Genomic DNA, 26850 nt, shown 5'->3' with positions numbered 1-26850 from the left:
TAAATAATAATAATATTTATATAATAAATGTTATTATTTGTGAATATTAGATCTTTATTTTACAGTATTAGTAGTAGAAATAATAATATACTATTTTGTATGTTTTTTATTGTATTGAATACTAAATCCTAGATTTTACAGTACTAGTAGTAGAAACGATTTACTATTGTATTTTTATTATTATATAGAAGGCATTGCTTGTTAGTTTGTGGTTTATTTATTAATATTTATTTAATAAAAGTAATTATTGAATATTTGTATTGAATATTAGATCTTTATTTTACAGTACTAGAAGCAGCAGCAGCAGCAATAATAATAATAATTGCCTCCTTTGTTGTTATTATTATAATCTTTTACTTTCTGTGAGTACAGTACAGGTACCAGTTTTTAATACGATTCTCATTACAAGTCTTGTGCAATGCTGTAAATCTCTGTCCACAAAAATGTTTGAAATTGAAAAAAAATAATATATATATATATATATATATATAATAATGTGTGTGTGTGTGTGTCTCTATAAAAAACAGGGAAACCCTAACTCAGAGCATCTGAGTTTGTGTGGAGCACCACTGACTGTAAACCAAATCACTCTAAGAAAATATTTTATATAATTTTCAATTTAATTGGATTATTTGTGCAGCCCTGATAACAAAGGTTGATGCGGACTCACCTGACACCATTTGAGGAGCTGTGGTTGACGCTGCTATTTTCACGAGGTACAGAGTTGTGATTGCTACGTGGACTCGGCGTGGAGAACTCGCTCAGAATGTGCTGAGCTTGATAGAAAGCCATCAGACACACACCAGCAAGAGAGGAACTGCAGAGAGAACAGGTTTGATATTCATGCACAGAATCCACTTCAAGTTGCATGCACAGGGTAGCATTTCATGTGCTTTAAGTATGTATATGGGCTGCTAACCAGGTCAAGACCAGTGTGATGACCCAGAAGGACTCCTCCCAGCTGGGTCCTGGTACCACCTGAGCACACAGGGGCAGCATGTGGTGAGGAAGAGTCACATTGAGGGTGAAGTGGAAAATGGAGCCACGCTCCGTTACCAGAGTCAAGTCTCTGATCACCCACGAAGACGTGAAGTCTGGAGTAAATCTAGAGAGATACAGAGAGATCGGGTGAGATGGGGAGAAAATAAACAGACAAGAAAAAAAAAGCATTGAGAAAAAAGGATAATGGGGTACACAGTGTGATGCAGTGGTGCAGGAATGGCCTTTTTTGTAGGGAATGGCCTTTATTCGCATTTTAGCACTTCCGGTTCCATCGTCCTGAAGTCAAAGGGTTTTTGGTTAAATGCTTGAAATAAGGTCTGTGAAGAACACAAGCTCAAGATATTTTCAAGTTTTTTTCTACGATGTAAAATACATCAATAATAACTTCTAAAAAAAGTTTTTTAAAGCTTTCACTTGTCTTGTCAAAGGCGGCTGCTAACAAGTGGCTAAATGGGACTAAAAGGTTGTCTCATCTATTCACTAGTCCGCTTTCACAGACTCGTGTTGATAATCACGCTCTTGCAAACTATTATAACTCAAACTTTCAGCGAATTCTTTTTAAAACAAAACCTGTGAGTTGTCGAAAGCTTAGCGGTGACGCTGAAGTCACGTGGTTTGTTTACAGCCTACATTTAGCTTTTGACTTCTGCCAATTGTATTTTCACGTTGGGATTAAAGGGATAGTTCACCCAACCAAAAATGAAATTTCTGTCATCATTTACTCACCCTCAAGTTGTTCAAAACCTGTATGACTTTGTTTCCTCTGTGGAACATAAAAGAAGATATTTTGGAGGAATGCTAATAACCAAACAGTTACAGTTCCCATTGACTTCCATTGTATGGACAAAAAATAGAATGAAATTCAATGTGAATGGAAAGTGTTTGGTTACCGAAATGCAGGTTTTGGGTTAACATGAGGGTGAGGAAATAATGACCGAATTTTTAACTATCCCTTTTAAAAAAAAGAAAAGAAAAAAAGTTTTTTTTTTTTTTTTTATAAATAAGAGGCGAATGACAAAAGCAAGGCAGAGAAATGTTAGACAAACTGAATATTACAAAATCATTAGATGCTGCTGAACATTTAAGTTTCATTGACTTTAGACCAGAAATAGAATAGGAGCAATAATTAGCATGAAAAAGGGAACCTAAAATGGGCTTTTACGTTGTCCCTGGTCAGTCAGGTACTTGGGGTCTAAATCATAAATTTCCTTTTAATTCTTCACAGTGTATTTTCACTGTGACCCTTCCCAGTTTAGTCTAACCCAGTATATGTAAAAATACTGTATTTGTATTTTTAAATAGATATAGAATAGAAGAGAAGAGAAAGTGTTAGTATTAATGGATCAAGGGTTGCCGAAAAAGATGCCGTTTCTTTAAAATGGCCACGGACTCAGCAGCTTGAGTTGAGTTGGGCAGATCTACCAGCAGGGAACAGTCAAGGTGAAGGTCCGAGAAAGTGATTTTGTGCCTCTTTGAGATGGCACCATGAGACGACGTTCAAGTTTCTGGATGGCACGTAAGTTAGGAGTAATGAGTTTAGGAGAGCCAGTGGTTGTTCTATAGGCAAACATCAGTGACTTAAATTTGAAGCGAGCGGCAACTGGCAACCAGTGAAATTTTGTGTGCTCTCTTCGGCTCATTAAAGACCACTCCAGCTGCAGCATTCTGGATTATTATTTCATCAGAATACACAATTTTTTTTTTTTTTTTTAAATCTACCAACAGCGCTAAACAGACACAGACAACTTTCTGCAGAGAGCATAAGCTACACAATGTTACTGTCCTAAAGTTATTTGTAAAACAGAGTGCAATTCTTATGAACACTTTTCAAGAAGAAATAAAATCTGTTTAGAACACTGATGCTGAAGTTGCACATTCTTACGCAATGGTGATTTCTGAGGATGAGTTGTAGTCCACTCTGAAGGCTCTGCAGTGCTGCACCTCAAAACCGTAACCCTGACATTTATATCCATTAATGTTCATGGATACTACAGTCAACGGCAACTCGCCAGCATTCTCCACTTTAAAGCTTTTCTGGATGGCAAACAAGGGCTTACTTGATCGTAAACCTGTGCAAAGACAAGAAAGAATAAAAATGCAGTTAATGCATTTTGTATCATTGTTTCCTCTTTCGTTATTATTTATTAAATACTTTCTACTTTCAATTGTGCATATTTCATTGACTTTTGTTTACAGTAGCCATAATTTTGTTTAATAATTTATGGCCATGTATAAACCATAATATAGTAGCATTTAAATTTTTACAGGTTTTCAAGCTGAACATGACCTGATGATGTGTGTATGTGAATACATATAATCTGATGATATGTGGTTCTGCAAGTAATTAACATTAAAGTCATTAACCAGTTAATGTGGTTAAACAATGTGGTTCGGCTGACAAAAAAGTTTGGGAATATCTGAGTAATTCAGAGTAACTCAAAGGACTACATTTATTTAAACAAGAAAAATTCAAGAGAACAATTAATTTGTAAACAATCTAGTGTACTTTTCACCAAACTCTGAGAAAGGACACGTCAGGAGTGTCTCAGCCGTGTCTCTCACCATCTCTGCACTCCATGAGAGTAGACTGGGGAACGTTGAAGCGCAGTGAGGCTGCAGGCCCAGGGAGCTTTCCTCCAACCCTCAGGAGCTCCTTGGCCCCAAATCCTTTAACCAGAACCATGTCAAACACGGTCAGGTTGTTCCTGTTAACAGATAAAGCCACAATTACTGTATGATAACATCTAGCAAAAATACAAAAACGAAGGCGCGGTCACATCAGGCAAATAATGTTTACTGTCAATAGTGTAACGTTACACAGCTCACACAGAAGTCCCTATAAACTACAGATGAAACTGTATGAAAATTTCATATCACAATTATAGTGACAAAAAGTATCAGTTATCATGATATTGTTAAAATGTGCTGGAATCGCACTAAAATCATTTAACAAAGTTTTACATAGAAAAATAAAAAAATAAAATGAGCGTCACAATGCACTTTTTGTTTTTCATAAACAATAATGTATATATAGTAGGCCTATACAAATATACTATATTTATATACTACAGTATATATACACATTATTGTTTGTGAACCAACATTTTTTGTTCATTTAAATTCTGGCTGTCAGTTAATGTTATTATACTATATTTAATATAGTATAATAACATTAACTACATCAGCTAGAATTTAAATTAACAAAAAATGTTGGTTGGGTGAATTAACATGTTGTCTACTAACAAGAATACGTGTTCAAATAAAGTTATGAGTTTTAAAAAAAAGTTTTATAAAATAATAAACCTCACATTCTGACCTTTAAAACATTTTTAAGAAAAGGGATGAGTCAAAATTATTAATGATAATAGGTATTTTATGTGAATAATTCTAGATACAGTACTTTTGTTTAGAATCACCACATTTTTTAAGATTTTTAGAATGCACAAAAGCTTATTTTATATCAACTGTACATTAAAAAATTCAGATTTTCACATTGGTTTGAACACAAATGCCAGCCAGACAGGCTGAAGGCTGCGTCCTCCAGAGGGTGCATTCGTCACTAAAAAGGCTGCTTCATTAAAAGTAAACTGACTACGACTACAATCCAAAGTCATAAAGAAATTGTAATAATTTACGCTTCACCAGGAACGGAACTATTCAATAGTTATATCTGAAAAGTACATTTTAAATGTATAAGACATCCTTTATGACGTATGCGGCCGACAAATGCGACATCGGAGGACGCAGCCTTCGAAAAGAGGCTGTAAGTGGCGCTTATGGAACACAAGAAATAGAGATGTTTCCCTGGTAACGGCTGTACACAACCTCAAGCAGCGCTGGGATAACAAACACTACTTTACATGGAGGTAAATTGACAAGAAAATGCCTTCGAAACTTTTCTAACGATTGTGACTGGTAAATAAGACCACGCTGTGGCAGGGCAGGGCAGGGCTGAGAGCCATGGGAGCGGAGTGAGGCCGGTGGAGCGAATGTTAATGAGCGACACACCATTCTGGAGTCCCAAGGAGGAGCTCCGGAAGGATAAACTGGTGAGTGATGAGGGGAAGATGAGAGAGGACCATGCCTGGTACTTAATGCTGTGGTTTTGGTTTAGTCTATGCGGCAGTCATCTGTGAAGAGAAGCCGCTGTACGTTCTTTTTGTTGTGTTTATTTTGTGATTTGAGAAGTTTTACATTGAATGTTTGCCAGCTCCCGCCGCCTCCTTCCCTGAGCCTTTAACTTCATTACGCACACATTAAGGCAAAGCATGATCTAAGTGCTAAATAAATGAGGATCATTCACAGTTAAACCAAATTTTTCCCTGATTATAGCAAGCATGGAAAACGTACATTTTCAAACAATTCCAGGTTCTTTTATAACCATGCAGTCCTGTACATAGCAACATACCGACAAAAAGCAAAACTTAATCCTAAAAACGTTTTCCTTAATCCAATAAACAGATTTGAGATAAGTAAACCGATCAGTCATACAAAACCCTCAGTTACAACTCATTTAGGGCAGAGCAGTACCTGATCAGGAGCAGTGAGGTAACAGGCTTGTGTTCAGTGGGTTGGTACGCCACAGAAACCGTCCTCGACTCCCACGGCTGAAGCAGGAATCTAAGTACACTGCCTCGCTCACTTTCCTGTTGGCAAAAATATAAATACACTATAACCAGAGTTACCACAACAACACACATTTACTATACAAAGTACACTTAATAATGCTATTAAAAGATCATGACCTCACCTTATGGTTTGTAGCCAACAGCAGAAACTCTGTTGTAGTGATATTCACGGAGAGCGGGCTAATATCAAACCTAGAACATATAAATACATGATGTAATTTCAGGTCATTAACAGTGTTGTTATTGTTAACAAAACTTAAAACTATTACCGTAAATATCAGTGTCGTTAATTGAAGTAAAACTGAAATAAAACTAACTAAACTGGCTAAAACAGCACTGTTTATTTATGCACAAGGCACATTAAGCATTGTAACTAAGGTTTCTGACTGAACCAACTTTAGGCCAGAAGAGTGTGTGTTTACAGTAAATACCATTTGGTCAGCATGTCAAGGGCTTCAATCGGAACGGGGTATGAGGAGAGGGTTCGGATCTCCACAGAAATAACTGAACCCGTAGGGTTTTTCAGAGTGAAATTCTTCACCTGAAATAAAAAGTACAACAATCTTATGATCCAAAATAATTGTCTTACTAAAATCAAGTAAAATCAACTTACTAAAAGTTCAGATCAAAAGATCATTATCAGTGATTTGCATACCTTACTATCATTGACCGGTGTGGCCCCAAAGTCCAGGGGTGTAGAGTGGTCTGCAGGAAGCCTGGGCCACCTGAACAAAACGCACAAAAAACAGAAATATTTACACCATAAAACAGTATGTGCATTTGCGGTAAATGCATACATGTTTAAATCGCATACAAAATGAATATACAGTATTTGACTCCACAGGGGTGCGTCTATATTTGTGCACACACTGCATGTTTACCTGCAAGAGAGCTCTTTGCTACAGTGCCAACGACCACAGAGTGCAGAAGTAAGGCTGCTGTCCACTCTCCAGAGAGATGAGGAGGATTCTGGGTGAAGGGATTGCTGCCACTCCAAACGTCCTGCAGGGGAGGACATTACATAGTTTTGGACTGAGCAACTCCATACACACAAGACATGCACAAACCAGTACGCTACAATCATTTCAATCCATTTATAAGACAAGGTTACTACAAGTGACTAAACAGAAGTCTAGAACAGTCAGTGGTCCTCAACCAGCAAACTTCTAAGTGGGCCTCAAGCCAAAATTACACACAAAAAAAACCCTCAACTGTTTGTTTCCTTTGAAACTGTTCCCACAGTCTTGGAAAACATAGATATATGAAGTGGCCTAATTTTTAAATTCCATGGGCACTTTATAATGAGAAAACTTTTTACTATTTATGCAAATCTCTAAAATAGTTTATCAGGAAGATATTGAGAGTAAAACATATTTAACAAAATCTTTATCCTGAATCCTTATCCAGTAAATCATGATCAGCTGGAAGAGTCACTGGGTTAAAAAGTATGGGAACATTCAGCAGCTAAAACTTGTGGCATCGTGAAATATTGTTATTTTAGTTACTCGGAAAAATCCTCAACCGTGTCCAGTTGTGTTTGTCTCACCTGCTCGGGACATATGAAGAGGACAGAGCTGTTCACACTCCTCAGCCGCCTCAAACATAACATCTCCCTGCTGAGGAAAGAAAGTGATCAATTCAGGCAAAAGGGAGCAAAGTTTGGCAAAAGAAATTCATTCATGTATATGATCCCAAGTAATATCATTTAGCATAAACATGCATTCTCTTTTCAAAACCCTCATCAGTTTTCTGTCAACACAACAAAAACCTAATTTCTCCGTTTGGAAGCATATATATGCTTATATAAAGGGATAGTTCACCCAGAAATGAAATTTCTGTCATTAATTACTCATCCTCATGTTGTTTCAAACCGGTAAGACTTTCTTTTATCTTTGGAACACAAATGAAAATCTTTTTTGATGAAATCTGAGAAAAATCTCTATCCCTCAGTTGACAGATACACATGTTGACACTTTGACGTTTCAAAAAGTTCATAAAGAGATTGTAAAACTAATCCAAATAAATTGAGCGGTTTACTCCAAATTTTCTGGAGACAAACAATTTATATGATGACCAGATTGAATTTAGGCTTTTATTTACATATATAAACAGAACAGCTGTGGTCAACAGAAGCTCAAGCATGTTTGCTTGACTTGCAAGAACCAACGAGGTTCGATCTCGTGTTACGCAGCACCTTTGAGCTTCCACAAGAACCAATGAGTGTTGTTCTCGCGTGTCAAGCAACTTCGGTTGAGCTTCTGTTTATGTTCGCTGATCAATGTTCATATATGAATAAAAGCTGAAATTAAATATATGTTAGTTGTATACTATAAACTATAGGTGCACGATATATCGGCCGCCGATATAATATCGGCCGATATGGTCATTGTTTTACACATCGGTATCGTTCCGATGTCAAAATAGGGCCGATGTGAACAGGCCGATTATCATTCCTGTGTATTTGACGTGCGTGTGGGGGCGGGGATGTTTGTTTTTGCACGAGTGCATTTCAGCTGTGAACAGCGCTCGTGTGTAGGGGCGCGCGCTTTACAGAGGGTGCACCCTTTATCACGTCTCTCGTCAGAGCGAGGGGAATAACTGATACTGTGGGAACAGTTTTTATGTGTAGTGGTGCGTACTTTATAGTGGGCACCCGGCACACGATTAACATTTGTTATATCTCCCGTGCTGGACGGGGCGAGGTTTGAAGTGAACCCGTGTTTGTGGGTAGGGGCGCGCACTTCATTGTGGGCGCGCGAACTAGTCATCACACTGTGTAACTACACGCGACGGCGTAATAACCAGCGACGGCGACGATTCTATTTTAGAGACTGTTTCTATTCTGCAACGTCGCGCTGGAACAACAAACACAACGTGTGGCAATGATAATCTCAGGCACTGTTTATGTACTTTATTTAATGTTAAAAGCGTGTAATGTGACTTTTAATATCATTTAGTGCTCCCAGCTTTGTAGCTGTAAAAGCAACAATGGATAACTCACCTCAGATCTTGAAATTAAACAACTGGAAACAAGAACGTTCAAACTGAAGAAACAAATGTATTATTTGACAAAGATTGATTAAGTAACTCAGTAGCCTATGTATTTGAATACTGTTTAAATGTTGTAATATTTGTGAATTTGATTATGTAGCTACTTGTCCATTTTCTTGCGATTGCCGTCAAGATTACTCTCTGGTGCTGTGCACTTGACGCGAGAGCCCGTCCACACGCTGTTCTGATTGGCTCTGGGTTTTGATTGATTTGTACGCATCTCAAAGTTGCGTCGCGGCTAGAGTGGACAGAATTATTTGTCGCTGGATCTTATCGCATCGCGTCTGGTACACACAGGTAAAGGTGCCCAATATCAGTCATTACTGAAAATAAATGACAAAATAAAAAAATAAATAAAAAGTGTTTTGGAAAATAGCTCTTTATTTGATTATCATAAAAATGTGTTTTCTATACAGAGATATCGACATCGGTAAATATCGGTATCGGCCATAACAGGAATATCAATATCGGTATCGGCCACAATATTCACATCGGTGCATCACTACTATAAACCATACAAGAAAAATTAAGAAAATTTGGGTTGGGTTAGTTTTACGACCTCACTTTTTGAACTTTTTGAGGCCTAGCTGTCAACGGAGAGGGATAAAGCTCTCAGATTTCATCAAAAAGATCTTCATTTGTATTCTGAAGATGAACGAAAGTCTTACGGGTTTGGAACGACATGAGGGTAAGTAATTAATGACAGCATTTTCATTTTTGAGTGAACTGTCCCCTTAAATGCTGATGTAGTCAAGCTTTACCTTTGAGGCAGAAGAATCTGTCTGGAGGTGAAGCTCCAGTGGGACCCCCACACTGGTTGTCAGGGTAATTGTGGATCTGAGGTTGATGGGTAAAGATTTGGAAAGTAGCTGAAGAGACAGAAGCTTCCTGCTACCAGGGCTCACTTCCATCGACTTTGTAAAATTTACAACCTATAAGACGGGAAAATGTACACCATCGTTAAAACTGCAGTGTTAACTTTTTGACAAATATCCTTGATTTCTGTGTAATTCAAATTAATGAGTCTAATCTACCCTTTCATGTATATTGTAAGCGCTACATTGACTAGTCGACATCTTGAGTCTTTTTTGACCAGTCTTGGATCACATGGTCAGTTGCACATGTTCTATATAAGGCGATAGCAGGAGAAAAAATAAACCTTTGTCCACAAACAGAGTCCTACTATATGACATTAGCTTTGAATAATAACCCTCAAAAAACAAATATATATGGAAGTGAATATAAAGTTAACAGAGTCATTGAGTCTCAAAGGAATGTGGTCACTGCACATTTAAGTCTCTGGTGTTCAGGTGAGCATTACCTTAAAGAGTTTATGCTGGGAAATAAAGATGTTAGTGATTCTGAAGGTGAAGGGGAATGGGTTGGACAGCCAGAGCTCGACATGCTTTGACCCCCTCTCCTTCTGTCTGACCTGCACTAAAGAACTCAGCTCAGAGTCCGACCATCTGAAACACACAGAGAGGAACAACTCCGTAACAAACGTGACTAGAGCCTCAGAAGAACTGCATCAAAAAGCATGAACACAGCATTTAGTGTCACAGAGGTGAAGGAAGTACACTACTATTCAAAAGAGTCAGTATCCTTTTTTTACGTTGATAGTAGTTTCTTATGTTCTCCATAGCTATTAAACGAGTCAAGACAGTAATAATGTAAAATATTATGACAATTTATAATATTGTCATTTATTATGACTATTTCTATTTTAATATATTTGAAAAAGTCATTTATTCCTGTAAAGGCAAAGCTGAATTTTCAGCATCATTACTCCAGACTCCAGTGTCACATGATCCTTCAGAAATCATTATAATATGCTGATTTGGTGCCAGGGTAACATTAATAATTTTATCAATGTTAAAAAACAGTTTAATATTTTTGTGGAAACTGATTTTTTTTAAAAATCAGAACCAAATAGCGTTTATTTGAAAAATAAATAGTTTGTAAATATTATAAAAAGACAAGTCTTTATGGTAATTTTTTAAAATCAATTTAATGCATTCTTTCAGAATAAATGTATTAATTTACTTAACAAAATTATAAAAAAATCTCCATGACCCCAAATGTTTGAACGGTAGTGTACATATGCAATTATTAATGGTATCATCATTAAAACTGGCAAAACAATGCAGTGCTAGTTTTAGAATTTAAAATAATTTTCATTATTGGCCAAAATGTATTTAACTTGATTTAACTTCAGATAATGCTAATGATTAAAGCATTCATTTCATTTTACAGTAAAAACGCTGTTAATATAGAAATCTTTACCTGTGTGTGCTTTCCAGCAGTGGATATAAATTCAGTGTTCTGTTTGCTAATACCTGCAGGCCGAACTGACTTTGACACCTTTTACTTTTAGCTGACAAAGAGCCTTAAAGAAAATGAAAAGAGAACCAAATAAACATGTATAACATAATAGCATGTCCATTGTGAACTATTAGAATACACACGAGAAATTTAGGCTGACAGAAAAGTACTGACGTCTACAGAAAAGTGAAGCCACTTGAGTGAAGTTAGAAGTGGAAGGCTGGAGAAGCAGTTCAGTGAGTTCTACGCTGCTGTCCGTCCTTGACAAGAGCTGGATCTCCTTAAAAAGACACAAGATGTTATGTTATGCTTACATTATAAATGTTATCTGATTATATGCTAAATTAACCACAACAGAATGTTATTCTCACCACACATACCTTAACAAAGAGCTTTTTAACCCCCGAGTTCAACATGAACACTCCTATTCTGGGATCTGCTGTGGAGGAAAAATATAGTTATAAAATATACCTGTACATACTTGGAAAAGAGCATTTACAGTGGCAAAGCCACAAGGTGGTGCTGTGACACCAAGGAGAGTTATTTTTTGGGCGGTGGTGGCCAAGCAGCTGAAAAAAAAATAAAAAAATAAAATCCAGTGTAACCAATGATCTAGAAAGTAATGGTTCCCTTCTTTCCCATTAGCTGTGCTTAAATGACACACTTTCCCCCAGGTCATTTCAGGGTGTAATTTTTCTTGACGATTATTTATTTATTCACTAAAATCAATCTGTAATTTAATTCTTAAAAGTTTCCTAAAGTTATCAAGGTGACAATGCATCAGATCCAAAGGAGAATCTTAACAAAAATATTGATATATTTAATCATGGGAAGTGAAATGGGGTTAATGCTCATATCTAACAGTTTGTTAAAGAGTTCAAGTAGATTAATAGTTTTGAAAGCAGAAATCTATGACAAGAATACAGGTGATTTATTTTTCCACATCTGTGGTAAAAACGGAATAACTGACTCATTAGATCATTCAATTCATGAAAATAAATGCAGAAACATTGTGGCTACATTATCACCCAAGAGTGTGCATTCGTTTTCAATAATTCAATGGTGTGTGACTAGGCTATATACAACAGGGTGTAAACTAAAAACTAAATTTCCAGTGGCAAGTAAAATAATGCATCAAAGTACAAGCCATAAATTCAAATGCATATAACACTAGCACTCAAAAGTTTAGGGTCAGAAACTTAGTTTTCTATTTTAATTATATTCAAATTAATTTATTACTGTAAAGTCAAAGCTGATTTTTCAGCAGCCATTACTCCAGTCGTCAGTCACATTATCCTTTAGTAATCATACTGATTTGGTGCTAAAGAAAGATTTCTTGTCATTATCAATGTTGTGCTGCTTAATATTTTTTTGGGAAACCAGAATGCAATTTTCTCCAGGATTTTAATGAACAGAAAGTTCAAAAGCACAGCATTTATTTGAAACAGAAATCATTTGTAACATTGTAAAAGTATTTACTGTCACTTTTGATCAATTTTATGGATCTTCGCTGTACTGTATGCAAGTATAATTATTTTTTTAATCTTACTGACTTTTGAATGGTAGTGTTCACTGTAATAAAAAAAGTAAGGCAAGTACATAGTAGATAAAGACACTAATAAAAACAGGGACTGTAATATAACCATACATCAACTGATCAGCAGATAATCAGATCACCATCCAATACGGTAAGGAATAGGGTGTAATCAGGAAAAAAGGTTTAGATGTAAAGAAAGTCAGACAACTACATGTATAAAGTACAATCACATAGAAGGTGAACTCCTATCAGAAAAAGCAGTTTAATTTTACACAGAGTGGGTTCCCCATCATGGGGGTGGCCATGTTGAGATCACATGACCAGGCAATTAAATATTTGGTCAGCAATGCACGATTTCCTCACACTTTTGGACTGAATATGTCTCACACACTATAACATACTTAAGAAACGTACAGCTGAAGTTGACAGTAGTTTAATATTTTTATTATTATTTTTTCCATGTCTGGCTTACCTTATTTTAAATAGTCAAGTCATAATGATTGAATTTGAAAACAAATCTGAATTGGGTTGTGCGTAAACAAAACCTTAAACACCTATTCGCTTTTGCATATATGTCTGCCTAAATTGTTTTTCGTTTACATTAAATATTTTGTATTAACTACCCAATTACACATTATAGTTATGTACAGCATGATATTCTTGTGCCTTCTCTTAAAAAAAAATTAAAAATCTTATATTCTTGTGGTTCTAAGAATGTTTTTTACACCCTTTGTGTGCATTTTTATGATCACTTAGGGCCCCACAAACCCACAGGTGCGAATTCAGCAGTCCAGACGAAAGAGTGTGAGTGGAAAAGCAGCGAAATCACGCAGACCTCACATGGGGAGCGTGAAAACACAATGGACACAGTGGCCACACCACTAAATGCCCATGGACACGGTCAATGTGTTAAGACAATCCAATAATTTCCATTTTATTGGCGTGTTTGGAATGAGAATCATAACACAAGATAAAAAAATGCTGATAGGTGTAAAAAATAAAGTCAAATACCACTCGGATAAATAAACAAAAGCCAAAAATAAAGCCAGGGAAACGCTAACAAAAAGTGCACCTTTAAATATCACTAGGACGATTTGAGTCTAAAATTACGTCAAGAACTTCAAGTATCTGCAGCAGACAACAAATATGGGTTTAGAATCCAAAAGTGCGAAATGGAAAAATAAAATAAAAATTATGGATAAAATAGAACTACAAATTGACATACAGACAGCATCTGGTGATGGGAGGACCAGCAGCACCACAATATTCTCCAGCACGTATGGCTTGAGTTTGTCCAGGTGGGACGGCCTTTCCCCTCTTTCAGAAAGACTGATCTGAAGTGCAATTCTGCCCCCTTCAGATACTAAACACCAACCCTGTGAGGAAAGAGAGAGAAACATTAAGGCTTTAGGCACATATTTCATCAACATGCTACAAATTACAACACAAATTATAGAAATGCAAAGTGTTCCAACTAAAGACTGCCCTGTCTGAACATTCAATCTCCAGATAACTTGTAAACCAATGCAGCTAAAGCCGTCACCTCATTACATGATTTTAGGTGTAAGCATCATTTAAAAAGAATTATATTTTGGTGTGCATGTTTTCTTTGAGTGGATTGCTGTTAACAAGCCCATCAGCATTTATTCAGACATGCTGTTCCAGGACTTTTCCCTCCTGCATTCAAACTCACAATGGGAAACTCATGGTGATGTTGTTTCTGTGTACAATACGGTTATGATAAAAATAGTAAATACACAATACATTTATTCTGGCCTTGACACAACGACGACGACGATAGAGGATGTCAGGATCGGACCTGAGCTTTTATTACTTTCTGGATGTCTCGTTGGTTTTATGCTACTAACAAAGGAGCTGGAAAGATGATTTGCATTCGGGTTCCTGATTCTTTCTCTGTTATTCAGTGATGCTTAAGCCCTCCACACACTACCAAGATATTGGGGGTGATTTTTCCCCTTTCAACAATACTAGGTAAAGTCCTGATTATCTTCATGGTTCTACAGATTGTCTTATCAGATTTTCCTGTTGTGTGAGGTGTTATGCTGGGCACAGTCTCCAAAATATTCGGGGTGATTTTGGGCCGATTTCTCCCTTTTCGACAACCCTACGTAAAGTCCCGATTATCTTGATGGTCCTACAGATTATCTAATCAGATTTTCATGTGGTGTGAGGTGTGTTAAGAGTGACTGAATCTGCTCAGAAGTACGATGGAGGAACATGTTTATTTACGATCAGAAATCCTGTTGTTTGGGGGAACCCCCGAGGACAAACGCGCACACGCTGTGGAGATCATCACGTGAAACGAAACAATAGCCAATCAGGAAGCGAGCTGAAGAAAGACACACCTCCAGCTCACACTGTAACAAAGTTTATGTTCACATGTTTGTTTACTTTGAAGTCACGCTTGATGCGAGAGATTTTGTGAGATTTCCTGTATACACAGACGGGACTCTGGTTGTTTGTTAATGGAATCTGCTAGTGTGTGATGTGCTTTCCTGGTCACATTGTTGAGACAATGTCCACACACTAGACGACACAAAATGGTTAAATCTGATTTCTTATCGTCATGTTTGTGGGCTCTCACATTTAAAAATTTTTTTTAATGTGGCCCAGCCTTTAGCAAAATAGTCTGTGAGCTCAACGTTTTATGTAACAGCAGTAGTACCTGAGCATGTGACCAAATGTACAAATCTTATTGGTTGGCCAGTTTACTTGCCAGAAATTAGAACACCTCTCCAAAAAAAAAAAAAGAACTGTTGCATTGATGGCATTCAAATGCAGGCCTTAAACCAGTTCCTGGGATTACTTCACACATTAACAGTGTAGAGTCAAGAACTAAGCTTAATACTTAGCTAACAGATCAAGTTCAAATCACATAATGACCTTATCACAATAAGAGTTACAGAATATTCCAATGGTTAGTAAATGTAACATTCATACCTGGGGCTGATTGTAGAACGGTTTTGGTAAACTGCAGTCAAGCAGCAGACCTAAAATTGTTATATTAGAAGCATCTTCCTGCAGGAGCAAAAGAAAAACATTCAAATTCATCAGCTCAGAAGCGCCTTTTAATTACCGGTAATTAAATCATCTAAAAAAATATGTAATTTACATTATTTACAACACTTTCATCTGTAGCAACTTACAATACATTACAAAACACAAGCATAACTCCATTGATACACAATACACAATTTCTGTGTGGCAGTTTCAATAGTGAACAAAGAAAGAGTCTTAAGTGTAGATGATTCTAAATAAGGTAGTGAATGTATCTTCAGGGGCCATTGCAGCTTTTTTGTTCATTCTTCATATGTTCTCCATTGAAGATGTTAACTTTCACTTCCTCCACCTCTTCAGACAACATGAATAATTCTATACATTCAAGACCATCAGTCAATGAGACGGGCCCCTTTAAGAGACAGGTAGTCTTCTCAGCCTACCACTGAATAGTGGTAGTGAATATACATTCTAAAGCTAGTGGCTTACCAAGTGACTTTTCGACAGATTTTCAGTATTATTTAAATTTGAGGGATTTGAATGTGGGAGGTGTATGTGACCGCAACTGTGAACATTATCAAACTCATCACCTTTGTGCCATTGGGCACCACAAAATCTAAATTCTGTCATTTAATCACCGTCATGCCATACCAAACCAGTATGACCATCACAAAAGAAGACGCAGAATGTTCACACCGTTCTTTTTTCTTTCTTTCTTTTTTTACATATAATGAAAGTATGTGGTTACTACGGGCTAGTCAAGCTCCAAATATGACAACAAAGCTGTAATAAAGCAACATAAAAGTACCGGTAGTCAACTACATATTATTTGTGTGCCATATTCCAAGTCTTCTGAATACTGAAATATAAGTTTTTATTAGCTGAAAATCTGATTTGTGCAGGTGTATAAGGCTGAGGAGAAGTTACTCTGTAAAAGTTTTTCGTATTCATTGCTCTTTCATTGTGCTTTTCATTTAGATTTTTTTTTTTTATATGGCAGCCTCCATTCACCGTTACTTTTAATGTATGGAAATGAGCTTCTACTTTTGTGTCAAAAGGAAGAAAGAAATTCATACGAGATTGGAAAGACAGAGTAAATAAATGACACAGCCAACTATATTTTAACACCGAGTGAGGGGGCTTATCCCTGTAAAAAGTGCATGCACATTTGACAAACACTACAGCAAGACACTGATTGTTCATGGTGAAAAATCATTGCACTGCAATATGACAGCGAAATGTCAGAGGAACCGGTTTAATTGAGCACCATTCTTCCAGGAGTGTCAAGATTTCAGAAGCTGTCGATAGGTGAAACATCCCCTACTGTTATCAAGTTGTTTTGAGTTGGTAAATTCAACACATAGAGTATCTTGAAATGTCAGCTGAAAGCACTTAGTTCAATTACAAGTGAACAGCAGGTTTACATCATCCTTCCTCAAGAATGTATCTGGTGGCAATCACTTTTAGCTAATCAGGTAGAGCCAACGGCTTGAGTCGCACTACACGTGATCACATTAAGCCTGAAATTGCTCGAGAGAAGTGTGATACAGGTTTTGTTCCTGGTATCAAAAGTGTAGTAAGAGTAATGATGGAAGTCATTTTGTCCCACCAGACCAGTCAGCTGGATCTCAAGAGGAATGGCCACTCATATTCAGTATGAGACGCTGCAGTGGTTTTCATCCAAACAGAGTTCAATTTAAATGTGACCGCTACAACAGAAGCAAGTCTATATTTAAACGTGTTTATGAGAGCTAAGACGCAGCAGAACACCTATATGAGATAAAACAGACTACATCTACCTCTGTCAAATATCAACACTGAGGAGAAACATACAGTGGTCTTGTGATGCAGGGTTGATAGTGATTTATTAAAGCGTCTAACATAAATCAACCATGAGCACGAGTTAGTTTTGCAAGTTTTGGCAGTTCTGGGGTAAATGCATCTTTTGTTGTATAAAAGATGGGTAAAAGTATTACATTTAAAAATGTATTTAATAAAAATAATACTAATTGCCAAACCCAACTCTTACATAATTGTCCCAGAAAGACTTCTTAACTTGAGCGCTACATGTTTAGAATGCAATGAACGAGATTCTGCAAAAGACGTGAATGCAATTGTCAAACACGAATGTTAACAAAAAAAAATGGAAAAGAAGCACAGTGGACTGCAAACATGCGTTCTGTGTGAACGGCCCCTAATGCAGTCATTTTTGCTTTCTGTGCTGGCCATAAAAAAAAAAAAGTCATGTGGGTTTGCATGTATGATGACCTGAATGTGTGTGTGTGTGTGTTAATGGCTATGACAGTAATAGGAGACAGAAGCACTCAGCTGTCGCTAGACCTCATGTGTCATCCAGCACAAAGGAGAGTAAAAAGAACATCTGTGCGAACATCCAAGCTCACAACAAAACAAACAGTATACCCGCATACATGATGCTTACCTGAGTTTGTGTTAGATTAATGCTTTGTATGTGGGGAAATATCAGAATGCTATCTTTTCTTTGGACGTCCTTGACTGATCCCCCATGGACGCCAACCCCAAAAACCTAGGAGAGAGAAAGAAACAGCGTATACATGATATAAGAATAGTGTCATAAATAATTAAATAATTAGATAAATAATTAAATTAAATAGTGTTCCTAAATAGTAAAAAAAAAATTATGCTTAAATGCTTGAAATGAGTTTTGTAGACAAATTTTAAATGAGTTAATGTTTATATATATATATATATTATATATATATTTGGTTTGCTTTGTTCCAAAAAATAGGAACTACATTGCTATAATGTTGCTTTTTCTTCTTGGTTCAGTTCACAAGGCAACATTTCAAAACAGACCAAAATTTGTTAAAGAAATAGTTCACCCAAAAATGTACATTTCCTGATTATTAACTCGCCACAAGGCCATCCAAGCTCAGCCTAAGAAAAATTAAGCTTTTCGAGGAAACCATTCCAGGATTTTTTTTTCCATCTAATGCAAATGAATGGTGCCCAACAAAGACAATTTTTGAAGGTCCAAAATCCATATTTAGGCAGCATCAAAGGGTTCCAAGGGTCTTTTCTAGCAAAACAATCAGTCATTTTCAGAAAAAAAACTAACTACAAATGCTCCAGCTATGCGAAGTGCGTTTATGACCTCTCGCGTGATGCAAGCTCACGCATACAAGAATCCTTTACAGTGGAGGAGTGCGGTCCAAAGCAAATGGTGATTGCTGTATATTGGTATTTTGTTTCAATGTATTGTTTAAAATGATCCATTTGTGTATCCTGGATGTAAACTCCTTGTAAACAATGGGGCATTTCTTGCCCCCTACATCACGAGTGACCTCCTTGTGAATGCACTTCGCAGAGCTGGACCCAGGCAAGCATTTGTTGTTAAGTACAGTATATCTTTTTTGTCTGAAAATGACTGACCGTTTTGACGGCTGGGGTCTTGTGGAGCCCTTTGAAGCTGCCTAATTACGGATTTTGGACCATCAAAAATGATCTACGTTGGGCACCATTCACTTGCATTAGATGAGAAATCCAAATTGAAAAGTTGGATTGGATCGCATTCTCACTAAAGTCTAACCATTCCAGAGTTTGCTTGAAAGTTTGCTTGAGTGTTATGATGAAATCAACTAGATGTGAAAACACCCTACAATGATACTACAAAAGATTTATATTTTAAAATGCTGTTCTTTTGAACTTTCTACTCAAAGAACCCTAAAAAATATATATCACTGTTTCTACAAAAATATTAATATGACTGGAGTAATAGCTGTTAAATATTCAGCTTTGCCATCACAGGAATATTTACTTTTCATAATTTTTTATTTAATATTTTACAAAATTACTTTTTTTTTTTTTTTACTGTAATTTTGATCAAATAAATGCAGCCTTAATGAGCATAAGATACTTATTTTGAAACCATTAAACAAATCCAACCAACCCTAAACTTTTGAACGGTAGTACAATAAAGATTTAATAGGTGTTTCCAAACATTTGACTAGTAGTGTAAGCTGCATTTCATAAGAGTTTTGTTCATATAAAGATCACCAGAAATGTATTCATAATGAAAACATGACTACAGAAGACATTTGCAATGCATGTTACATGACCTGAATACTATTGTATATGCCAGTGCAGATTGCTTTGGTGATTATGGTGAATTTGTTTGATGACAGTCATACAGTATCACACTATTCTGGTTATTTCAAAAGGAATCTGCACCATCAAGCTTGTTGCTTATCACTATGCATATAACGCATAACTGCCCTACATTTTCAGAATGATACAGTGTGACCTTGATTCAGTTAAATTCGACAAATATATCTTAAACATTTGAAAGAATATGTTAAGAATAAGGCAGACAAAAAAAGCAAACTGCACGCAAATTGTCCCAGGTGCAGCTTCGGTCTGTCATGTGATTTTCACCCATGATAGGCTGAAATGTGCACTTTGGTTGAGGGAGAAAAAAAGTTAAGTGATCACTAACTGTGGGAATACTATTTACAACTGTCATTTTATGCAAACGCCTACATTTGCACAGCTGCCAAGCTAAATAAACCTATTTAAAATATGAATATCTCCCATATGTGCGACTTAGTAAAATGTGATGTGTATATGAAACCTCTAAAAAGTGTGTAAAAGTGACCGTGTAATGCTAGTTCTATACAACTTGCCTGGTATGATATCACCCCATGGGTTGATGTGTTAATAAATAAAGAGATTTCTTCATTGCCCTCCACTGTGGGGAGGAAAATTATTTTAAAAAGTGCGCTCCCTCCGGGTGGAATTACCTGTAACACAAAAGAAAATACAATCTACAAGAAACTGAATGACAAGAAACACTGGGTTACATTTATATGGGACAATGTAGAGGAAGAGGGAGAGGGAGAGCAGAGCAAATGTGAAATGGAATGCATACTTACCCTTCTGTGGAAGGAAGGCATGTGAAAATGTCTGCTGGATGTAAACACAGAGAGCAGAGAGACTGGGCGCTCTGGGCTGGGATTTCGGATATTTACGGTTTCAGCTCTTGGCAACCCCACCGGCCTGCAGAATGACAGATCCACATGTTAAAGAGCCAAATACTGCATTATAGACTCCCAAATCACATTCATGTCACTGTGAAGAACACGACCATTGTGAAACAGAAAAGCTGATCTAAATGACTGATATGTCAGGGAATGTTATGCTTATATGAACATTCTTGCCTTGAAGCATAACTTTGTTCAAAAGGAGATCATTTATTTATGTCTTCAGACCGAAACGGCTGACTCTCACAGTGCACGCTTCCCTAAAGCATCACAATGAACACGGCTCAGTATTACAACACTTGAGCAAAGATGAAAGTAAATGTCATTCAAAGCCACACACATCTATTAAAAGACCTGCGTTGACCTTTCAAAGCTGATTCTAACCACAGAAAGCTTAGCAGCTCAGCTCTTTATGTTATGATGTTCCTGTGGTCAAAGGCCAGCTTCAAAAGAGGTGTGTGAATAACAGTATGTGAAACACGGCAGGCAATAAAAAATGACTCCAGATCCTATCAGACCAGCATTGAATCTTATATGTTCATATGTGTCTAACTAGGTACACTACATCTATAGTTACCAAACCTGCCAATGCACAGACTAGATAACTAACTTGTCAACTTAATCCATTATCAGTTCTTTATTATCTGGTCTCTTGAATAGCATCCAACAGCCGTATAGACAATTACTCAACCTTTAAAATAAGAAATATTATCAATAAGAAATATGCAATTAGGCAAAAACAAAGATGAAAAATATTAGACAATTAAATATCAATTGAAAAAAAGAAAGAAAAAAGAAAGAAAGGAGTTTAGGATGGTCTGTTTATGGTTAAATTATTGACCAAACCAGTAAAGTTTAATTGCTGCTTCTCTATTCTAATGAAGCATTTTGACTGTTTCAGAGTCTATCTCATGGACACAACATGGATAAGCTAACACAGAAAAATATGTTAGCAGCATGGATGGACACACTTCACCATGACAAAAAAATTAGGAGTAGAAATACATCAAATTTGTTCTGGTGAAAAAAATAAATTAAAATAATAATAATAATAATAATAATAATAGAAGAGTGGAATTAAAGTGCCTACCGGTTGTTTAATAATAAAGTGTTTATCTGTAGGGTTAGGTGTAGGCCTTATTATCCTAATAAGGTGGCATTTATTTAATTAATTAATTAATTAATTATTTAAATGTATATACACTCAATATTTTATTATTGCATATTGTTTCATACTGTAAAATGCTGAGGTGCAAATAGTAACTACTATTTACACTTGTTGCAAAGAGAATACCGGTACTGCTATTTTTTTTAAATAGAAGCTATTACTGCTACACAGTGTAATCGCATCTATAGCTACGGAAATATGCTATTTTCACTTAGTGCACAGTGCAAATAGACGCTGCCTAAAAAAAAAAAAATGGATGTGCATATTGGTTATCAGTCATAAAAAAGAAGAATGGGGTAATAGTTTGCAACAGGTTACCAAAATTGAAAACCAATACAACTTATAATTATGTAACAATGCCTGAGAAATTCCATTCCAAGTCTAAGCTGTTGTCTCGCTATGTGTGTCCTAATGGAAGCAGTGATGGGAGTATGAGGGGTGTGTGTGAGTGAGTGTGTTTAAGGTAGATAATAAGATGTAGATGGTGGTGCAGAAGCACTGGTGAAATTAGCAGCCAGGCGAAACACGGCATGTTTGTTTCTCTCTCGCTCTCTCTCTCTCTCTGAAAGGTTATGCAGTAGTTGATGTTGCATCATTGCAGGAACAAGTATAGGGAAAAAGGTGTAGACCTACCTGTGCATACATGTGCAGAAAAACATTATTATGCAATACACCTCTGTGTATCTAGAGTAGTTGGTGTCAAAATATCTGTACAAAAATCTATTTGATATTTAAAACCAAAAGATAATAATGATTTGGTTTGGCAACAGTTGCCAACTTTAGGCTTTAATGCTGTGGACATTTAAAAAAAATAATAATATTGACATTACATTTATAGGGTGCAATAAGTTATATTATATAAATGTAGCATTTATATATTATATATCATATTTGACAAACTTTTTCTAATATAATATGTGAAAAGATAAAATAATAATACATTTATATAGCGCTTTTCTCTGCACTCAAAGCGCTCTACATAGAAGGGGGAATCCTCAACCGCCACGGCAATGAACAATGAGAACACTTTTGTTTTTGGGTAAACAGATCAAAATCCATCCAGTATTTCAACCATCTCATTATATTGTTTTTCTCTTTTATTTACATTTGTGGCCTAGAGGAAACCCTGAGGATAACTACTTTCAGGCTGTAATGTTTGGATTAGGCTAATGATTAAATACTATTTTTATTTATTTAAATTACCTACCCGTCTCTAGTTACTCACATTTACAATGTTTGTAATGCCAAAGAATCATGAATCAAATGGATCCACGGTCAACAAAGAGTTACAGCCCTACAAAACATAAAAAGCTGTCAGGTTTTCATAAATATTGAACACACACTGTGTATGTTTGGCCCTAATACTATTGGAAGCTTAAGTTAAAATTCCCCAACATCAAAAGTGTGTATTGTACCTAGCGCTGCATTTTGAAAATGGATTAATCAATATAAAATTATTATAATATTAATAAATAATATTAAAAGAACATGAAACTAGCTAAGAGGAAGAATATGATTTATAAAATTTAACAGTTCACACCAGTTACTGATTATATATTATATAATTACTTGTGTTACACGTCAGATTAATAAATCAAATCCTATAGCCAATGTTGTATTGGTTGAGCACTCCTTTCTCTGTTGCTCTACTTGTGATTAACATGTATGCACATGCTCAAAGTATTTCAAGTTTAACAACAATACACACCTCTTGTTAGGAGGAGTCATTTCTTCATTACAACCTAAAATGTTCAGATTATAAAAATCTTATAGCAAAACATTATATATGTCCTGAGACGCCTTGAAAGATCATAAAATGCTTGAATTCTTTGCATTTGGGGAAAAGTTGCGCATTTATTTTCCCTTCTTTATATATATGTTGTGCCATGACCTACACCTTTAAATGTAAGGTGTTTGTGTGTTTATGTCTACTACTACATTTATGCCCTGATGAAAATGACATGCCCGCTTCCTTCTTTGAAACATTTTTAAACATAGAAATAATTTAAGGCAAAAATTGAAATGAGTATTTTTAGTATTATTCAGCATTTTCATTAACAATTCTCAATTTGATCTAGTTGTTGCAGATCTAATCACACAAAAAATTGCACACATAGCTGTAAAATCTGGCTCCATGTTGTCCTAATGAAAGGTAACAACCTCCAGTAATGCTTCCATCAAATTGGACTATCAGCATTGGAACATCTACAACTTTCCAACTGTAGTTATTTCTTAAGGTCAAAACTAAATCAGTGCAGTAAGACTCCAAACTCTGCCACTGTTCTTCCATGAGAAGAAAAGAAATTCCAGCCATATTTGGTCATCCTGTCTGCAGAGTTCAGCCACAAGCCAAGTTCAGCTTTAAAATAGAGCAGACTTTAAAAATATCATTTAGACTTCATGGACAGATTTGTGGCAAGTTGACTATTAACAAATAAAGTAACTTTCAACTCTTAACTTTAAAATATAAAACTATATTATAGGGATGGATTTACAATGAAAGTCTAGAAGGCAACTGCTACAAAATAAGTGACCGTCACATGGTTTTGAAAGTATAACCAATTTTTAAAAATTCTTAATTACAGCCAATATTTCTACACATCATAATAAACGCACATATTAATAATCTTTGTATTCTATAAAGCTGTTAAGTTTTAACCCAAAACATGCCTTTTACAACGAGTCAAGTCTGGATAAATATGAATGAATATTCTCCTGTGAAAAACATGATTGTTTTCCTGCCACTTTTTCAGTAACTAAGGTTGGGTATTGTTTGAATTGTAACGAATGTGATTCGTATTCTGCTTATCGAATCCTAATTTCGATTCCAATCAGGTAAAAAAAAATACAATAAAGATTTTCACATTTATTTTAAAGGCTATATATAAATATAGGCTACTAACGGCGAAGTTCTTTATAGTTCTTCATTTAGGGGTAAAACGAAGTTTGAAATGCGTGACCAGCAATATACTGTTATCGAATATCCAACGCCGCCCACACTGCTGAGAGCGACGGTTAGATGAATATGTAAATCATTTAATATGTAAAACAGGCTAAAGAGCACTTACACTTGCCTATGGTTTAAAAATTCTATAGCAAAAACAACGAGCCTAACTAGCGCTCCTTTGAATTTGAACGATTCCGATTCTACTTATCGATTCCAATTTAAAATCACATTAAAATCACTTTGGATGTGTGCGTGCGCAGCGTAGAAGTCTGTTCTTGCGCTTGAACAGCTTAAAATATCAATAAAATGTGAGTACTTTGGATGTGTGCGCAGCACAGAAAACAATGCGAGTCGTCTTGCGCTTAAGCGCTTAAGTCATATTAAACTGCACACAAAGGAATCGATAATTTTATAACAAGTATCTTATTCCTGGCCTCAAGTATTTTCGATTCCTAAGCCAAACAAATATAAATTTCAAGCATTATTAAAGACAAGTAAACACTCATTAAAAAAGAACAAATAAACAAATTAGTAATCGCACAAATAAATACAACTGAACAAAGATCCGATTGAAATAAAGTGTTTTAAGAATTTCAGGTATTCAGAACTGTAGCATACATAAACTGTAGGCCTAATCAAATGTTAAATAATAATGCACTTTATAAAATATAGGCCTACATTACAAATATAGTTGCAAAAGTTATTCAATCAAGAAAATTTATTTTTTTGTTGTTTGATTAATATTATTTTAGAGAAGGCAGCAAGAATTTTAGGCTACTGACACTTAGCTGATATAGTATATTATCATGCATTTTCTTTGTCAGCGGCTTACATTCACTTAAGACATAACCGACTGCGTTTATTAGAATATTTTGACATTTTGTGTGCATTGGTCCGTTCAAGAGCAAAAAGACGCAGCTTTCTGTGTGCACGTTTTGGATGTGTGCGCCTCACAGAAAACAGCGTGGGTCTTCTTGCACTTGAATGGTTTAAAATTGCAATAAAATTCACCTCTTCTATGCGCACGCGTTGGATGTCCACAACAATAGCGACAAAAAAGCCTTCCATATTTAAATATGAACAAAGTTGCACAGCTAATTTTCATTGTAGGGGAATGTTTACTTATTTGAGAAATACTTACAATGTTTACCTATTTGAGAAACACTTAAATTTTACTTCAAAGACAAATAATTTCTTATTTATAACATGTATAGGCTAACTTCTTTTAAATAAAAAAAATATCCATTTAATATATTTGGTATGGTTTGAAAAACGAAAATGTATTTTCCTGGCATTGCCATTAGCTACTAAAGCAATAAGCCCCGTGAAGCCGTGTTTTTCAATGAATTTAGAACAGCTAAGGGGCGTTGTTAGACACGACGCGGAGCGGACTTTTATAAAACGGTTATTTCATAAAAATATAAATTTTAACATTTATTTTATTCATAAAATAAAACAACAGCAACAAAACATATAACTTAACGTTATAAAACATTTATTCCTCTGCCAAGCAATGTAGTTCCAAAGAGGTTGCCAAGCAACACATGCAGCAACAAAGAATCACAAACGTCAGTTGAGCAGTAATACTAAAGTAATGCGGTCACAGGTGTATGTTTGTGGAGTAATTTACAACGGCTTCGAACGCGGCTCAACCAATCAGAATCAAGGACCGGAACTCTCCGTTTTATAATAACATTTTTATAAGCCTATTATGGACCAAGTGTATGCTGATATTTGTGGGTAAAATGTATGAAATATAAAACTCTTACTGTGGGCCGAAGTCCAGTGTGGGCGGCTGAAACTGGAGCTGTCTCCCACTCTCCTGCACATAAAACGAGGAACTGAGGAGGAGAAAAGAAAGAAAGAAATGTGAATGCCATGCAGATTGATGCTTTTTACACGAATAGGTACTTTAAAAATTACAGTATCAGTATAGTTTTATTTATTTGCCATGTAAGCATCTGTAGCTATCTTCTTGGCAAAAACTGAATTACAAAAATACAAGAGTAAGGCCTAGCCTACATATATAATTAAAAAAAAACAAGAAAACAGAAAAAAACTATTTTTGAAAAGTACAAAGCAAGAGACTCAAACCACCAGGACAGCTTAAGAGCTACTCTCTGGGGACGGTGGGGAAAATGTATATGATATGCTGAAAA

General features: G+C 35.9%; 1 protein-coding gene across 6 annotated transcripts in view; it reads right to left on the bottom strand.

Moving 5' to 3' along the window:
* The window catches only part of tmem131l (transmembrane 131 like), a 58480-nt gene that overhangs the window by 7360 nt on the left and 24270 nt on the right, over positions 1 to 26850 (bottom strand). For 2 of the 6 annotated variants that reach the window (XM_079615326.1, XM_079615329.1), the window contains exons 4-24: positions 26461 to 26532; positions 20469 to 20592; positions 20220 to 20336; positions 17999 to 18103; positions 15502 to 15579; positions 13766 to 13916; positions 11384 to 11442; positions 11178 to 11283; positions 10965 to 11067; positions 10003 to 10147; positions 9443 to 9613; positions 7177 to 7246; positions 6512 to 6632; positions 6286 to 6355; positions 6062 to 6171; positions 5753 to 5822; positions 5533 to 5648; positions 3565 to 3707; positions 2885 to 3071; positions 920 to 1105; positions 671 to 817 (exon numbers count right to left, since the gene is read on the bottom strand). In XM_079615326.1, coding sequence (XP_079471452.1) covers positions 671 to 817; positions 920 to 1105; positions 2885 to 3071; positions 3565 to 3707; positions 5533 to 5648; positions 5753 to 5822; positions 6062 to 6171; positions 6286 to 6355; positions 6512 to 6632; positions 7177 to 7246; positions 9443 to 9613; positions 10003 to 10147; positions 10965 to 11067; positions 11178 to 11283; positions 11384 to 11442; positions 13766 to 13916; positions 15502 to 15579; positions 17999 to 18103; positions 20220 to 20336; positions 20469 to 20592; positions 26461 to 26532 — 2451 coding nt within the window. The remainder of the gene's footprint in view (positions 1 to 670; positions 818 to 919; positions 1106 to 2884; positions 3072 to 3564; positions 3708 to 5532; positions 5649 to 5752; positions 5823 to 6061; positions 6172 to 6285; positions 6356 to 6511; positions 6633 to 7176; positions 7247 to 9442; positions 9614 to 10002; positions 10148 to 10964; positions 11068 to 11177; positions 11284 to 11383; positions 11443 to 13765; positions 13917 to 15501; positions 15580 to 17998; positions 18104 to 20219; positions 20337 to 20468; positions 20593 to 26460; positions 26533 to 26850) is intronic. The other 4 variants (XM_079615328.1, XM_079615331.1, XM_079615327.1 and 1 more) reach the window with 3 other exon arrangements.

Source organism: Phoxinus phoxinus, assembly GCF_949152265.1.
Source record: "Phoxinus phoxinus genome assembly, chromosome: 6".
NCBI lineage: Eukaryota > Metazoa > Chordata > Actinopteri > Cypriniformes > Leuciscidae > Phoxinus > Phoxinus phoxinus.
The sequence above is the reverse complement of the archived record's forward strand: the minus strand, read 5'-3'. Positions and strand labels throughout refer to the sequence as shown.